This window comes from Oculina patagonica, chromosome 7 (assembly GCF_052425735.1).
Source record: "Oculina patagonica isolate OP01 chromosome 7, crgOcupat, whole genome shotgun sequence".
NCBI lineage: Eukaryota > Metazoa > Cnidaria > Anthozoa > Scleractinia > Oculinidae > Oculina > Oculina patagonica.
The window spans coordinates 29,375,640-29,393,321 of NC_135764.1; the positions used below are offsets into that span (position 1 = coordinate 29,375,640).

The 17,682-nt window shown below is 39.8% G+C and overlaps 1 protein-coding gene across 2 annotated transcripts; it reads left to right on the forward strand.

Annotated features, from left to right (window-relative positions):
* Positions 1 to 5,333: 5,333 nt before the first annotated feature.
* Positions 5,334 to 12,868, forward strand: LOC144661705 (speckle targeted PIP5K1A-regulated poly(A) polymerase-like). 2 transcript variants are annotated; one of them, XM_078522516.1, is made up of 6 exons: positions 5,334 to 5,670; positions 7,134 to 7,327; positions 9,091 to 9,360; positions 9,769 to 10,148; positions 10,567 to 10,937; positions 11,565 to 12,868. In XM_078522516.1, the coding sequence occupies exons 1-6, from the start codon at positions 5,601 to 5,603 to the stop codon at positions 12,866 to 12,868; spliced, it is 2,589 nt and encodes an 862-aa protein (XP_078378642.1). In that variant the 5' UTR covers positions 5,334 to 5,600. The 2 variants fall into 2 exon arrangements, with proteins under 2 accessions (XP_078378642.1, XP_078378643.1); XM_078522517.1 differs by having other exon boundaries at positions 9,091 to 9,358; positions 9,773 to 10,148.
* Positions 12,869 to 17,682: the final 4,814 nt, after the last annotated feature.

Here is a 17,682-nt window from a genome sequence, read left to right on the forward strand (position 1 = left end):
TGGTGATCACGTTGGCCGTGACAGGACAAGAAGAAAGGTAGGGCACGATAATTTGTTTTTCTTGTTAAACAAGAAAAAAGGTGTAGAAGACAGGGCCACTTTTGAAGACGGTGTATCTGGTGACTTGTTTGGCTCGGCAGTGGATGTAACTGCATGAACGATAAATTATTGTAACGGGCGCTATGTCTTCGGTGTGTGGATTTTCTGGCTCGTTTGGCTCCACAGTGGATGTAAATAACGAGAAGTTACAACCTCGTTCCCAGGGCTTTCCCCTTGGTGATTTTCCAAATCACCAAGGGGAAAGCCCTGGGAACGAGGTTGGAGAAGTTATTGTATTGTACCATGGCGGCTACCAGGGCTTGCATTGTGCGCTAAGTCTTTAGTGTGTGTAGATTTATAGTGGCTCGTTTGGTTCGGCAGTGGAAGTCTTGAATGTAGCAGCTCTCGCAAGGTCAAACCCTTCGAGAAAACAATGCCCCTAGCCCCCAAAACAACAGCAACTGCTACACTAGAGGACCAGTAGAATTACAAGCTCTATATGAGAGCTGCTACACTACCGAAAGTCTTGGGCGTGTAGAAATAGTGCCTCGTTTGACCCCGGGGGGGGGGGACTCCCACATGAAACGGACGGGGATGCTCGTCGGAAATTTTGAAAAGAACCCCTAAAAAAGACCAATCTGGGTGTGGTTCAAGCTTTTCTTGACCCCTAAAAGATACCAAAAAACTAAGAATGGAGTTTATATTTGTATATTTCTTCTGTGTAACCCTAAACGAGACCATCATGGCTAAAAATATTGGCGTTTTGGGCGTTTTGCCCGGAACACCCTAAGCGAGACCAAAAATACGAAATTTACACCCCTAAGCGAGACGACGAGCATCCCCGTCTCTTTCATATGCGAGTCCTCCCGCCCCCCCCCCCCCCGGTAGTCGTCACTGCCGAGTCAAACGCGCCACCAAATATATCCGTCTATGCCAAAGGTTTACGCAAAGTTTAATGCTCCTGATATTCCTCTTGAAGTTGTTATAATCATTTCCTTACCTATAACTGTTATTTTTATTTTAGGTTAACGCACAGTATTATTGGAATGGAGTCACCAAAGACTGCGACGAAACAGTGAAGAACTGTGAGGTCTGTCAGCGCGCGAACACTCGGAAGAAATTCAGATCCTCAAACTTCGAGCAGCAACAAGTCCTGCAAGCCAGCTGTGAAAATGCATTGCAAAGATAGCGATTGTGCCCGCTACGTCAAACTTTGATCATGAGCTGGTACTCAATGCTACGGTTTTCGGCTTTGTTTACTGTTTATTTTATGCCACCAAATCTACTTCTGGTGGGAATAAAATGATGGTACATTGTAATTGCGTAACGATTTACAAAGTTGCGTGACTATCTTACAGTTCAGATAGTTGCGTGATGGAATCAATCAAACATAAAACAACTGCACTTCAGTGTATCTGTGAACTACAGGCGAATCATATTAAGAGATCTACAAAGAGAAGGTTTCAGCAATATTATTTTAAATTATTTTTAATTTTGTTTTTATTTTTATTTTATTTTAATTTGTAATATTTGTATTTTTTTATTTGGAAGTTCGTGACAAACTTTTCAAGTTGCCATCAGTTAAGATAAAACGATGTGCATTTCAGGGGCGTGAAAAAAGCATAGTGTTCTTGCTTCAAGAAAAAAAAAGATTCATTAAAAAGGAAAAACAGTAAATGTAATTTGATAGAGCGTCGATTCATTCCAAGATCTACATCTGTATAGCTTGCGTAGCTGGCGGTTTTGTTGGGGTTAACGCGCGTGCGAGAAAACCGTGCTCTCACCCCTCCCCCCTTCAATAAGTTCCAAAGTAGGAATGACGTAACGTTGAACGTAAACACAATTTTCCGATGACGCGCTTGTAAAAATGTGTGCGTGAACGCAAAATTGTAATAAGGCCATCTGGTTTTGGGTCATTTTGCATTGACGTTTTGAAAAAGACCGGCGGCCAAGATGTACATAGACTATTCACAGCCCTCTATTTTTTCTCTCACTTTTTCTGCGTTGAAAAATAGAGAGGCTGTGGACAGTCTAAGATGTACAGAAACAATACCGTGAAAATGAAACCTGCCGCTAAGATCATTTGTAAAATTTCTGTTTTCAGATCAGTTTCGAAAGCGGAAGTCATCGGAAAATTGTGTTTACGTTCAACGTTACGTCATTCCTACTTTGGAACTTATTGAAGGGGGAGGGGTGAGAGCAGCTATCTCAGAACCTTCAGTCCTAGATCTGTAGCCTGTGTAGCTAGCACGCGAGAAAGCCGCGGCACCTCTTCACTTCGCTCGTTGTCGTGGTTTCACGGTTTTCTCGCACGCGCGTTAACCCCAACAAAACCGCCAGCTACGCAAGCTATACAGATGTAGATCTTGGAATGAATCGACGCTCTATCAAATTACATTTACTGTTTTTCCTTTTTAATGAATCTTTTTTTTTCTTGAAGCAAGAACACTATGCTTTTTTCACGCCCCTGAAATGCACATCGTTTTATCTTAACTGATGGCAACTTGAAAAGTTTGTCACGAACTTCCAAATAAAAAAATACAAATATTACAAATTAAAATAAAATAAAAATAAAAACAAAATTAAAAATAATTTAAAATAATATTGCTGAAACCTTCTCTTTGTAGATCTCTTAATATGATTCGCCTGTAGTTCACAGATACACTGAAGTGCAGTTGTTTTATGTTTGATTGATTCCATCACGCAACTATCTGAACTGTAAGATAGTCACGCAACTTTGTAAATCGTTACGCAATTACAATGTACCATCATTTTATTCCCACCAGAAGTAGATTTGGTGGCATAAAATAAACAGTAAACAAAGCCGAAAACCGTAGCATTGAGTACCAGCTCATGATCAAAGTTTGACGTAGCGGGCACAATCGCTATCTTTGCAATGCATTTTCACAGCTGGCTTGCAGGACTTGTTGCTGCTCGAAGTTTGAGGATCTGAATTTCTTCCGAGTGTTCGCGCGCTGACAGACCTCACAGTTCTTCACTGTTTCGTCGCAGTCTTTGGTGACTCCATTCCAATAATACTGTGCGTTAACCTAAAATAAAAATAACAGTTATAGGTAAGGAAATGATTATAACAACTTCAAGAGGAATATCAGGAGCATTAAACTTTGCGTAAACCTTTGGCATAGACGGATATATTTGGTGGCGCGTTTGACTCGGCAGTGACGACTACCGGGGGGGGGGGGGGGGCGGGAGGACTCGCATATGAAAGAGACGGGGATGCTCGTCGTCTCGCTTAGGGGTGTAAATTTCGTATTTTTGGTCTCGCTTAGGGTGTTCCGGGCAAAACGCCCAAAACGCCAATATTTTTAGCCATGATGGTCTCGTTTAGGGTTACACAGAAGAAATATACAAATATAAACTCCATTCTTAGTTTTTTGGTATCTTTTAGGGGTCAAGAAAAGCTTGAACCACACCCAGATTGGTCTTTTTTAGGGGTTCTTTTCAAAATTTCCGACGAGCATCCCCGTCCGTTTTCATGTGGGAGTCCCCCCCCCGGGGTCAAACGAGGCACTATTTCTACACGCCCAAGACTTTCGGTAGTGTAGCAGCTCTCATATAGAGCTTGTAATTCTACTGGTCCTCTAGTGTAGCAGTTGCTGTTGTTTTGGGGGCTAGGGGCATTGTTTTCTCGAAGGGTTTGACCTTGCGAGAGCTGCTACATTCAAGACTTCCACTGCCGAACCAAACGAGCCACTATAAATCTACACACACTAAAGACTTAGCGCACAATGCAAGCCCTGGTAGCCGCCATGGTACAATACAATAACTTCTCCAACCTCGTTCCCAGGGCTTTCCCCTTGGTGATTTGGAAAATCACCAAGGGGAAAGCCCTGGGAACGAGGTTGTAACTTCTCGTTATTTACATCCACTGTGGAGCCAAACGAGCCAGAAAATCCACACACCGAAGACATAGCGCCCGTTACAATAATTTATCGTTCATGCAGTTACATCCACTGCCGAGCCAAACAAGTCACCAGATACACCGTCTTCAAAAGTGGCCCTGTCTTCTACACCTTTTTTCTTGTTTAACAAGAAAAACAAATTATCGTGCCCTACCTTTCTTCTTGTCCTGTCACGGCCAACGTGATCACCATCGATTTTGTCGTTCTGATGACAGGCAGTTAAGATTTTTTGTTGTTCATCAATGTCGTGTATCCATCTTTTTGGTTGTTTACTTCTGTCATGTCCAATAAAAAACAACGCGTCTTCGAACAAAGCGAACTTTTGTGCCTTTTTTCGTAAGTTTCTCTTTTGGTCTTTAGTAAAATCATTAGGGTACCGGCTATCTCGAAGATAGTAAAAGATTTCGTCGTGCGCGTTAGTTTCAGCCATCGCTGAGGTTGCGCTCACAGACTTAAAGAAGCTTCGTCGTTTCTTTAGCGGATGAAAGTGGAAATGGTAATGCAGCACAGAATTTAAACAATCGAAGAGACTTTATGAATAAAGCTGTTTTGTGCTGGTAGTGAAACAATCCCGAGGAGAGCATTTCCTTTACACTGTTTGTCACGAACACGCTGACCCTGTCATGGAGTAACGGTATAAATAAAAGAATCAACATAATCAGTTTATTTGACTCTTCGTGCGTTTTTTATTTCATCCTTAAAAAGGAAAACAAAACAAAAAAACCCTTAAAATGCATGTTTTGATTATACCCCTTTGGGGGTCCAAATCAGCTAGCGGTTTTGGACCCCCTGGGGTACATATCCGTTAGCGGGCAACGTCCGGGGGGTCTAAATCCGCTGGCGGAAATGTAGCGGGAGGTCCAAATCTGCGAGGCTCGAAATCCGCTAGAAATTCCAGTGTCAATCTTAATTCTTATTATACGGAAATTGTTGGCCATTAGTTTCTTAAACTCATTCTGCCATTATAATTAAAAGTAAATTAAATTTTTCTTTAAAATGAGCTGACCTTTTCTACTGAATATATTTTCTTTAATCACTTTTTCTTATTCTTGTGATAATTACAATATTGTTCATCCTTTTGGACACTTTTAATACACCGTTTCATTAGTTTGTTCGTCCCCATGCACTGAACCAGGCCAGAAGTGCTGTCATTAAATTGATGAATTTTACAAAAGTTGCTCTTTTCCATAACCTTTGTTTTACATTGTCTCTCAAACCGATTCAATGCCTGACACATCGATAAATGAGCCAGTTTTTCTGGTTTCTCTACAGTGCGAGTTCTCCTTTGAAGTTCGCGTTCTTCTTGCCTCTTGTTTCTCTTGCACAGAAGTTTCTTCAGCTTTGCTTGGTAGAGTTTTGTGAAATCTTGGACTTTATTTACTTTTTTCACATCACAGGGCTTTTGTTTTCGTTTCTCTGGTTTCTTTTTGTACATCACTTCCTTCCAGTATCGCTTGCTCTTTTGAGATCTGTTTGAAAATCCGCAGTGTTTTGTAAGACTGTTTTGGATCTGTCGATGAGGCATATTTCTTGACACAAAATCCAATACAACCAGGCTCACAAGCCAAAGATGAAGAGAAGAGACTGGGGTGAATTTATTTTCTCGTTCCCAGAGCCCGCGTCATTCAAAGAAGAAACATGGCGGACCAAGTAAGCGTTCGTGGAAAGCAAGTCTTTTGCGACGTTTGTGAAGTCACGTTGCCTTCAGGTAAGCAGGCTGTGAATAAAATTTACGAATAATTGTACTTGTACACGATTACTACCAAATTATATTGTAATAATATTTAAAGAACAGCCTGGGGACAATCCCTAAACGTTATGAACCCTGAAGCTTGGCAAAAATCTGATATGAAATTTATCTGACCTTTGATGCAACTGGTGTCTGACATTTGCAGACTTAGAGAATATATCGTGTTACCGGCTAGCGGTAGCCGAAGTGCTATTTAGGCTAACCGGAGTGAATAGTAGGCTAACTGGAGTACAGGAGTGTCTAGTAGGCTAACTGGAGTGAAAAGTCTGCAAATCTGCAGTCTGTAGTCTACAAATTAATGTCACATACCTTGATGTAACCAAGTTTTTGTGGTCTCTCGGCAGCCACATTAATAGGGTTGCAAAGTAGGTAATCGGTGCAAATTACTGTGTTGTGAACCCCAGCCTGTATTCTACGTAGGTTATGCCAAAGATCTTCAGCGTGGACTTTGAATTTGCCAAATGTAGCTTACTGGCCTACGATCGTAGTCGGCACCTTTGAACTGGTGTACAGATGACTTATTTTAGATATGAATTATAATAAAGGACTTTGGTGTAGACCCCAGGGGGGGTACTCCGGGATCAAAGTGACGGGGATGATCGAATGGAGGCAAAACTCAGGACCCAAAAAAAATCCCTAAGTCTGAAAAAAATTCCTAAACACTTCGGTGGGATTGAAGAATAACCTTCATTGCACCAGGGGCTTCAAAAGATAGAGTTTTGTTATATTAAGGTTCCAAAGTACAAACAAGCCAAGCACTGTCATATGAGCTCAGGGTTTTCAAAACATGCTGGTATACCTGCCAACTTTTTCTTGGTCAAAGGCGTGAGATTTTTATCCTGAGAGTGCCAGGATTTCCGAAGACAATACAACAATGTCTGAAGTTTTCCGATGACGTCTGAAGTATTCCGAAGACGTTCCGAACATCTCCCAATCCCAGTGCGTGGACGTGTTTTGCTAAACACGACCTCGTTCCCAATGCTTTTTTTTCGTCAAAACTCTGTCATTTCGGGGAAGGTATCGCCATAGACTCATTTTACATGGAGTTTTATTTTCTAACACTGGTTTGAGATTACATTTTTTGGAAAATGTGTCATTTTTGATTGTAAAAACTCACATTTTTTGACTAGGCGTGAGAAATTGGTTCGTAAGCGTGAGTTGGCGTGAGATCGAAGTTTTCAACTCGTAGGCGTGAGAGTTGGCAGGTATATGCTGGCAACCACCAAAGTTCTGCTGGCTTCTTGAGTATATGTCGCCTGTTACTCTGCTCTGGTCTTAGCAATCAGCTCACTACAACCAAGCTTGGCATTGTCACAACCTCCTACTCTTCCAGTTGCTGACGCCTAATTCAAAACATTTTGAAACCCCTGAAAGCTGAAATAATTTTCTTTATGTAGCTTTTTGTTCAATTTGTTTTGCAGCTTCTTTATTGCCAACCCACAATAAAGGGAAAAAGCACCAAAGATTGTTGAGCTTAAAACAGGAGAGAACAAACTCCTCTAGAAAGAGCATTTATGTTCGGGGGTTTCAAAACTCTGGATCCATTGAAGAAGAGTTGACTGAATACTTCAGTGTTTATGGAAAGGTCACAAATGTTTTCTTGGACAAAGACAAGGTATTTCAAATATCATACTGTCTTGTAGATTATCACTTTGTCATATAATTTTCAGCACTTTAAATACATAATGTGTCATTCTAAGAGATTTTCATACCCCTTGCATGGATGATTCACCAAGTTTGAACTCCCCACCCAGCCCTCCTGGAAAACCTGCATAAGCTTCTTTCCACTTTAATTAAAACCTGCATATAAGAATCTGCAATTTTTCAAGTTAGCCTCTTTTGGTTTTTATATAATGGGTGTTTCAGGGAACTTAGGCTATTTAGGTTCTTCAATGGGTTCATGGAGGCTCAAAGGGGGTTTTTGTGTGGGGAGATTCCACTGAGTATATAAATGTGAGTGCATGTGTAAGACAACATGGAGAAAAGTGGTGAGACTTCTGCCTCCCGATTATTTTAACTTTCACCCCTGCACTCACCTTGCACAGCAGATTTCTAGCACTAACAAACACAAACACCTCACTGAACCTCTGTGTGAGCCTAGTGGCCCATCAGGCTGGAGCTCATCCTTTTTAGTGCAGAATGCACTATTGTGATGGTTTGGTGGGTTGTCGTCTGCTAAACCCCTCAGGCGCTAAAGCACTATGGTGTAAACTTTTAATCACCAATTAATTAATTAATATCAATTAATTAATTATTCCTTGTGGAGGGGGTGGGGGTGGGGAGCACCTGACCGTACCCCTAGGTAAGACCTGGAGCACATCTACGTTACTTTCATATGAAGATCTCAAACGTATATATTTGTTTCAGAAAACCCTTTGCTCTCCTTGTGGTACTACTCAACGTAATTTACACCAAACGCATGCGCAGATTAGTTTACGTTGTTTTCTGGAACTATCATGAACATCGCTTGTATTGCGTGTTTGCGGTAGGCTTCCTGCAGACTTCTTGGCGCCAAGTAAAAACCGCAAATTAATTAAATTAGATTTTGAGACTTTCACATCGCTTTCGTAATTAGGTATGCAAAAACTTGCACCAGGATTTTCGGCGTGAACACCTGATAACCAGGAAACAAATATCCTAGCTGTACTGTGTTTTAAAAAACCTGTCGAAAAATATGTTTTTTGATTAGATTTGTTTCTTTAGTTTTTGAGAATCGTCTTTCGTGCAGTCTAAACCGTAACTTAATTAAATTAAACAAATGTCATCGATGCCGCCGTAAAACAAACAAAAAACAAAAGTTTCATGTTATCGCATTTTCAAGGAAGACAAAAGTATTTTGTTACAAACGAACAAAAGTGTCGTGTTATGTTTGCAAAGATTAGCGTAAGGAACACCTGGGAAAGAATACAAGTAGCCTGTGAACAGTTTTTCCGAAAGTAAAATAAAGCAAATAAACACGAACATATATAAAACATCATACTTTCAATTGTTCCATATTGCATTCTGCACTTACCAAATCATCGAGATTTTTTCAGTAGCATGAAGTGACTCTAGAGGAGTATTTCCACTTCTCCCTGGATGGGATGCTAGTTCATTGAAGGGCTAACCCCCAGCATTAAATTTGCTAGTACCCATAATTTTATACACCTGGGTAGAGAGAGGCACTATGAGAGTTAAGTGTATTTATTGCTCAAGAACACAACACAGTGCCCCAGCCACGGCTTGAACTTGGACTGCTCGAGATCTCCAAAGTCTAGTGCACTAACCATTAGGCCACCACGCCTCCCAGAGAGATATTAAAAGAGTAATGCATGGGCTTCTGCTAGGAACCAAAACCACCTAAAGGTACTAAATATTTTTGTTTGCTTTTATTTTTAGGGTGTTTTTGCTATAGTGGAGTTCAGTAATGCAGAGAGTGTTAATACAGTACTGACTCAAGAGTCATTACCACTTTTAAATGGAAAACGACTAACAGTGAAAGAAAGAACTGTTAATAAAGCAGCTCCTCAGTTTAAGACACAGAAATCAAGGAAGTGCAAACATGACGACTCACAATACAACCAAGATCCACACTTGGAAACCAAAGAGATGGCTCCATTTTTGACTGAAAATCTCATTGTCAAACTGAAGTCATGTCTCATCGAAGGTGTAAGTTGTAGCTATATGGGCAGATTTATTAAAAACTAGCCATGGTATATTGCAATTCCTGAGTTTTGATTAGTTTACAGACTGTGGTATCTGAGCTCATATACCATGGACCACAAATTAAGATATGGTAGGTGTTTGCGTCAGCGAGAACTGCCAAGAATTAAAATATAGAAATTCATTTTACTTGCACTTGTTGGATATGAGATAGTTTTAGCCAACTAGGTGCTACATGTATCTACCATCTCATATCCACCCAACGCTTGTGGAATAATTGCTTAACATTACATGCAATATATTACTTCACATAAGTTTAAAGATGGAAACAAAAAACCAAATAAAATGATTGCCTCTGTTTGAATTACACAGTGCCTTTGGTAGCATGTGGCTTTTATCACTGTTTGTTTACAGGTAGAAGAACAAGTCAACTTGTTGATGCAAGAATTGTGTCTAACTGATGAGGACATCAAGTTGAGAAGACTGGTTTGTCAGCTGTTACAGGAAGTGTTTGGTGAAGTCTATCCCGGTGCATCAGTTGTACCATTTGGTTCCACCGTAAGTGGAATCGGCTGGAAAGGAAGCGACTTGGATGTTTGTTTACTGACAAGTAAATGTGTTGTACCGCCGCAGTCTAATAACACTGGTGTCGATTACTCTTTAGTTATTGACATGTTACGCAGTTTCGCACCTGGCTGTACAAACATCATACCAGTCCTGACTGCTAAATGTCCTCTTATCAAGTTCACGCACCAGCCTTCAGGCCTGTCATGTGACCTATCTGTGAATAATAGGTATTTATTAAATAAATGTTCTTATCTTGACTCCAGTTGTGATTTACAGACTGGACAAAGTTAAAATTTTCTCACAAAGACCAATCTTGAGAAAATGTTTTTTGGGTCTGAAATAAGACTAGTACCCTTTAAACAACCTGGCTCAACTAAACGTAAAGTCTGTTTTGGATTAGTGGTGCATACCGGTATGTAATTACAATGCATTATGTAAGATGGGATTCTTGTTTGTCACAGGTTATGCCCCCTCCCCTAAAGTGAAGAGAGGCAAAGAAAAGGTTAAGTGTTTTAATCCTATTTTAACATAGTGCAGTGACCCTGATCAGAATTTGTACTCAGGCATGTTGACCTCCCAAGCCTTAGGTTGTATAGCTCACATAAACCATTTGTTTTACACCTGAGCTTCTCTCATTTTCAACAGGCTTGGTGTGGCAAACTCAGATCTCCTTCGCTGCTACATGTCGCTTGATCCCAGGATCCCTCAGCTGGTGTTTATTGTGAGAGCCTGGGCAAAAGCCAAGGCCGTCACCATTGGTCGACAGCTGTCAAACTACGCACTGACCCTGATGGTGTTATACTTCCTGCAGATGCAAAATCCTTCTGTTGTTCCCTCGTTACAGCAGGGATTTGAATCGTGGATCAAACAACAGTCAGATTCATGTGACACCAAAGATCACGGCTGCCGTGAGCAGCATGCTGTGGAGCTTGAATCCAAGATGATTGATAATTGGAACTGTTCATTCTTTGCTGATATTGCCAGACTTACTCCGTCACAGAATACCAAAAGTCTGAGTAAGTAAATGTTATTAAAAGTGGTAATTAATTCTTGTCAGGACCTCCCTGTAAACCAGCTTGGTGAGCAGAACCTCCTGTTAAAATATTTCCAAGCCCTAGGATTTCACAGTAACGATCGTTTCCGGTACCGTAACATTGCCATGTTTGAAAAACAGTTTCCCTTTGGTAAATCCAATCTTACTGATCAAAATTAATACATGTAAGAAAAAATGGCTAAATATTAGCTACAAGGCAGCTTTATCCTGACAAACAAAAAATCTGAAGAGATTGATAATATTGAAGCAGTTTTTCTCCTAAACAATATAACGGAAAACATGCCACTTCGTTCGCAAGCAATTTTCAACCACTAGGCATTTCATGTGTCTGTTGATGATGAGAAGAACTTTGCCATAGAATCAGTCACACACTAAAAACATGTTAAGAAAACAATTTCATTGATCTTGTTTTGCTTTTATCATGAGAAATAGAAGCCAAAACACGGCAACAACTAAAGAAAAAAAAAAGCTTACTAAATTTCAGTGTCAAAATTAAAATTCTGTCACTGAATTAAGGGTTTATTAACCACTGTATTAATTAAATTATTTTATTTATTATTTTATTATAAATTTATTTCTTTATCAATAGGTCAGTTACTGGAGGAATTCTTTTACTTCTTCTCAACTGAATTTGACTTTGCCAATTGTGTGGTCAGCATACGACATGGTCAAAAGACAAGTATCACATCGGTGTTAGATGAGTTAAAGGGTCTGGAATGTTCAGAAATGGAAAAAGACAAGAACTGTGTTGCAATCAAGGATGAACCAACATGTGAAAAACAATCAACAAAGACTGGCTGTAAGGCTACTGGTGAAGTTATTTCGTCAACAGAAAAAATCGCTGAACCGCAGAGAGCCATACCAAAATCTGGTACTGCCAGTTTTCAAAACAGTCCAGGAAGCAGCAAGCTTACTGAGTTTAAGGTGTCCCCTGTGTGTGTTCAGGACCCATTTGAGCTTGTACACAACTTAACACAGAATATTACTGAATCAACACTGAAACATATCATTGAATTAATGAAGACTGCTCATAGGATTTGTAAGGATCTGAATGGCTGCAGTGACAACCCAAACAACAGTGCAAGCAAATTTCTTGACCTGTTTACAGTTTGTAGATCTTCTAAGAAAAGAAAATTTGCACACTGCCATAGTTTCTTTGTGGAGTATCAAGACATTAGTCCTCAAGCATCTTGCAGCGTCATGCAGGAGTCCACTGTAAACCTGGCCACGCCGAGAGAAATTTTTCTGCTGATTGTGGAGACGTTAGAAAGAGAATTTGGATTTAAGTGTGAATTAAAGTCCTTAGCAAAAAGACAATGCAACAGTGGAAAGGATTCGGACTCATCACAGGATACCCAACCAGCCAAGGTATCACAGGTATCCCATTGTGTTGTGGAGACCTCCACAGGAAGTTATGACAGTACTGGAAATAACTCTAATGGCGGGAAGGAGGAAGATCAAACAAGAAAATCTGAGGAAGTTCAGGACAACTTTTCAGCCATTTGCACAGCCTTCGAGAACACATGGACACATTGCCGGAGAGAACGACGAAAGTCACTACAGCCTCAGAAGTTGCAAAGAAATGAAAACAGTCAAAGTGCTGGAAAAGATGTGTCAGTGGAAGAGAAGGCACAGAAAAAACATTCAGGGAAATCTGAGGAGTCCAAATTCCAGATATCTTCATCTTGTAAGAACCTTGAGAAATTTGTTGAAGTCCACAATGTTGGTTCGCCAATTCTTGTTTTTGAACTGAGTGTCAGCAGTTCAACCCAGAAGTACTCAAAATGTGGTTGTACTGTCTTGATGGAACATGCTGAAAGTAAAGACTTTCAGCTGTTTGGAAACTTCTTCTCAGCTTATAAGAAATATTTTTTGGGTTTGATAACAAAGTAAGCAAACGGCTTTTTAAACCCTTCATACCCTGAGTTCCCTCTGCTGGCTCATACTGAAAAATAAACAGCAGCACAGTTATGCACTTAAATTATATCCAAAGGTATAAAAGAAAGTAATAACTTTAGGTTTGACTCTGCGCAAAACAATCAACATGTGATTTCTTCTTCAGTGGCAACCACCTAGGTGGTTACCATAGGCAACCACCTAAAATGTCTAGTCTAGGGGTCACTTCCAGGGCATGGCTGCAAATGAAAGCTCAGGCTGCAGGAGGTCTAAAAATGTATAGCAGGGACACACGAGTGGACATGTCACTACAACATGTCTCAGCTATATTGCCTTGTAGCTCTAATAATTTGTTGAGGTGACCAAAAGTTTTCAAGCCAGTTGATTTTTACTTTCCTTTGGTTCAGATTACAATTATAATGAAAATGAGTCAACATTTGCAAGTACAAAATAAAACAGGCTAAAAACTTTTAAACCAAGATTAATTTAAATCACAACATGTACATGTTTCAGTGCCTCTACTTGGGGGGGGGGGGGGGTACCAAGGAGTTACTTGACTCTCTTTCTTTGTCACAGAAAAAATAACATAATTGTTCTTGTAATATTAGCCAAAATGTCTAGCTATTGCAACAAGTTATGAACTGTTTTTCCAATTACATCCTCCTTGAAAATAATAAATGACTTCATTTCAAGGTGCAACTTTTCTACCAATTTTTTTAATTGCTAAAATGTTGTTTACATGATAACAGCAACCTAACTAACAATACTTTTTCACTATAAATGTTTTTTTTTAATCTAGAATAACAAAATGATTATAATTACTGTTATTTATAATACTGTGCAGTACATTTTCTTGCCAGTGGTTTGTCAAGTTCTCTTGCACCTAAAGGCTTTAAGGTAAGATTCAAGAGTGACACTTAATAAGCTCAAAATTAATGAGCTAACAAACCCATGGTCCTTCTAATTACAACATACCAGTAAAACACTTAAGATATACAACGGTATGAAAAATTATCTGTTAAAAAATAACTATTAAAAAATTGTGTTATTAAAAGTATAAAAGGTAACTATAATACTGTCAAATTGCACTTATAAGCCCCCCCCTCTCCCACTTATAAGACCCCTGGTAATATAGGCTTATCAACCTGGAGACAAAAAAAATACATCTGATTACAACAATATAACAAGTTCCAAATATTGAAATAAGGTTGATTAATACTACAGTCGAAGCTCTCGTAAGCAGACACCCTCGGGACGCAAAAAAAGTGTCTGTAACTGGAGCTGGTCGCTTACAAGAATGGTTCTCGTAGGCGTCCACCAGAGGTGAAGAGAATAGATGGCCGCTTACGGGAGCTTACCCAGCTAACAATAACCGGACAGACGTGGATGACAACAAACGAACACTGAAATATGGTACTGTAATTAATGTACAATCATTGTGACGAACGGTGATGTGAAGCTGATTGATAAAAACAAGATTCAGGGGTTGTTAACAGGATTTTATTTGGGGTGTCCACATACGGGAGCTTAAAAACAAAGAAAAAGTCTAAATTCGTGCTTACAGGAATGTCCGCTTGCGAGAATTTAAAAATGCAGAGTTTGTATGAGAGTTAAAACGGGGTTTCAAACACGGCGGCCGTAAGAAGAGCTGTCCACTTACGAGAGTGTCCGTTAGTTAGGAGAGCTTCAACTGTATGAGTTTTTAAAGCTTAATTCAGTAGTTAATGAAAAATGTATTTTGATCAACTGAACTCTTGACTTTTGGAACGCCTCTCGATCATCGCCATTCATGAAAAGCTATCGACATATCAGGGTTTGAGACTAACTTTTTTGCTTGCTTGCCTATTAGCTTAAGTGACAGCTTTGATTTCACTAGCCAAAACCAATTTTCTTCTAGCCAGAATTCTCAAGCTAACTTATATAGGTTTGTCAGAGGCACTTTGCCGTCTTCACTAGCTCTGTTATCATTATCTTTTGGGTTAATTTCAGTTTACTTTTGGTAATTTCAGCTTGTCCAGTCTTTGATGATTTTATTTGTGATGAGAGTGTACTTCTGAGTTTTGTTCTCTTGGAGTCAATTTTGGTGTATGGTTTTCTTCCAATCAAATTCCTAAAATTTTAACTAGCCATTTTGGCTTGTGAAAGCCCAGAAACTACTAGTTGAAACTGCATTTCTACTAACCTGTGTTCCGTTAGACTTGAGCCCTGGTTGTGCTTGGTCATTGCAAAAAAACTGGTCCACAGTATTAAGAAAGGTGCTGCCATCATACCCTCACACATGTTATGAGCCCATTTTAGGTGGCAACACAAAACTTCGCATCTGCAAACAGCCATGGGAAGACTGTACGCATCCACATGTCAGTCTACTGATGGGTCATATGTTTCTACTGATGTGGAAAAGCCATTGTGACAACCAATGGCACCTGCAGCACTGCCCAGCATCCCCATTGGCATCATTAAATATTTTTCACAATTTCAAATCGATCCCTTATAATTATATGTTAAGTCTTTCTGTGTCTAAACAAAGTACAAATGTACAAAGTAATCGATATTCTGAGATTGGTCATTTGACAAAATTAATTTTGATGGTATTATGAACAGAGACTAAGTTGTGGACCTTGAAACATGGTTCAAAATCCATACAAACATCTCTAATTGTAAGCCAGTGTCCCCAAAACCATATAAACTCTTAAATTTTCTAATGATTTTTGTGATACTCTTTAAAATAGGCAAACATAGTGATTTTCACCTTAGTTTCTTTCAAATAGTTTGTGTTCGGCAATATTCTACAGCTGTCACAAAACGGATAAAAATTTTAAGAGTTAATGGTTTAATGGTTTAATGGTTTTGGGGGATGCTGGCTCAATTAGAGACGTTTTTGTGAATTTTGAGCTGTTCCAAGGTCCATAACTTCCTCTCTGTTCATCCTAAAAGCAACAAACTTGGTCAAATGAACAATCTTACTGAGAACTTTCATATAGTTGTGTCAGATAATCAATTACTAAAAATTTGAAACTCGCCCCAGTTCCCTGCGCAACCTCGGAACAGCCAATGCGTTTGTCAAAACCTTATGTTACTTCATTCTGCTACAAAACTTTGGTAATAATTACATGATTTAGCAGTCAAAAAGCATATATGAAATACGTCGTGAGAGTTTCTAGCCTCATATGTTTAAGACCTCTACCTATACTACTGGTGTTTCCTCGATCTACACAGATGACAAACCATCCAAAGTAAAGAGAAAATAGAGGAAAGCAAAATAGAAAATAAGAGATATAAAAAATAATACTGCTCAAAACACAGTAAAATCATGAATATAGCTAAAACAATTATTTGCATCAAGTAAATACAGAAAGACCCCTGATGATAGCCTGCATGAGCCATCTCCTATTTATTTCATTTCACACTGTTAGTTAATCACCTCACCATTAGACAAATATATGGTTAACTTTGATTGTTTTGCCTCTTCTTTAAGACACTCTCGTGCATTGTCTGCTCTTTCCATAGCACCGTCCTGTAACTCAGTGCTACCCACTATTGCTGCAGCAAGTGCACTGTATGCCTCTTTATTTCCTATGTCTTTAATGATGCGGACTCCTGTTCGTATGTATCCTTGAATACCTTGGTTCCATGGTAAGGCCTCAGCTTCTCCATCTTTGTCGTCATCATTACCAGAAAAATGGAGTCCAACTAAGCGGTACTTCCCTTCTCTCTCAATCATGATTGGACAGCCTGATGACCCTGCTGGCAAGACTCCTCTTTTCTTCTCCAAGTGAAGCATTGGCACCTGGTCTTTGGTGGCACTTTCTATACGAAGTATTTGACTTGCTTGACATTTCTTCTCATTACCTGCTCCACCATAATGTGCAGCGTACACAGTCTCCTCAACTTCCGGTTCGGGTGGTGCGATCTCACCAACTGCGGGAATATTGCAAAGAAGTGCTCTCTCCTTCAGTTCCCACTCACTGTACTGATCTTCGTGTCTGGCACGTTCCCATTGCACACCTAGCTTCACCATGGCGATATCTTTGTTTTTGAAATCTGTATCATCTCCTGGTTGTAAATGGTGTACGAATGCTATTCGCTTCTGCTTGCCGAAAACATATTTCTTACCTTCAATATCAAATTCAACTTCAAAGCGCGCGTCTGAAAGGATACTGTGAGTTTTTTCGTTCTTTTCATTGTCGTCTTGAAAGTTGTGGGCCACCGTCATGATCCAACCATTTCCGTAGTGAAATCCAGTTCCTTTATAACCTACCAGTTTATTTTCTTCATCGTAAGTTTCACCTCGGATAAGGCAAACAGCATTATCCACTTTCTGCTTTGCATTTGACATAGCGTCCGCCATTTTCGCAGGGTGGTGAGGGAGTTATGCATGCGTGACCAAGGGAGGGGCGACGGGAAGGGCAGAACACTCTGCGACGCCTGGCACTTTTTTTGTTCTGAATCCAACAACAAATGCCGTCACATCCGGTCAAAAAATCGGCGCGGCGCCCGTTTCTGCAAAGTTGAAAAGTGATCAAAAGTGAAGTATCGGTCGAGTGTGATTTTTCCGTATTTGTGAACCAAAACTTTCATGGTATTTTATTGTATGGATATCAGCAAGCTGCAGAGACATTGTTTCGACTTCCTGAGCAAACATTTTACCAAGAGAGAAACGTTTAGTATCAACTCTCTCTTAACGGACACCTCTATAAGACGGACACCTTCATAAGACGGACACTTGGTGATGGTCCCTGCCGTTTTTCAGCCATTTTACTGTAACCAAACAGACCAAACTCCTTATAAAACGGACACCTCTCTAAGACGGA

Excerpts from the sequence above, each read along its gene's own strand:
- LOC144661705 (XM_078522516.1), top strand. The coding sequence starts at position 5,601 with ATGGCGGACCAAGTAAGCGTTCGTGGAAAGCAAGTCTTTTGCGACGTT. Across the intron at positions 7,328-9,090 it reads TTTTCTTGGACAAAGACAAG|GGTGTTTTTGCTATAGTGGA; the intron begins GTATTTCAAATA and ends TTTTATTTTTAG. Across the intron at positions 10,938-11,564 it reads ACAGAATACCAAAAGTCTGA|GTCAGTTACTGGAGGAATTC; the intron begins GTAAGTAAATGT and ends CTTTATCAATAG.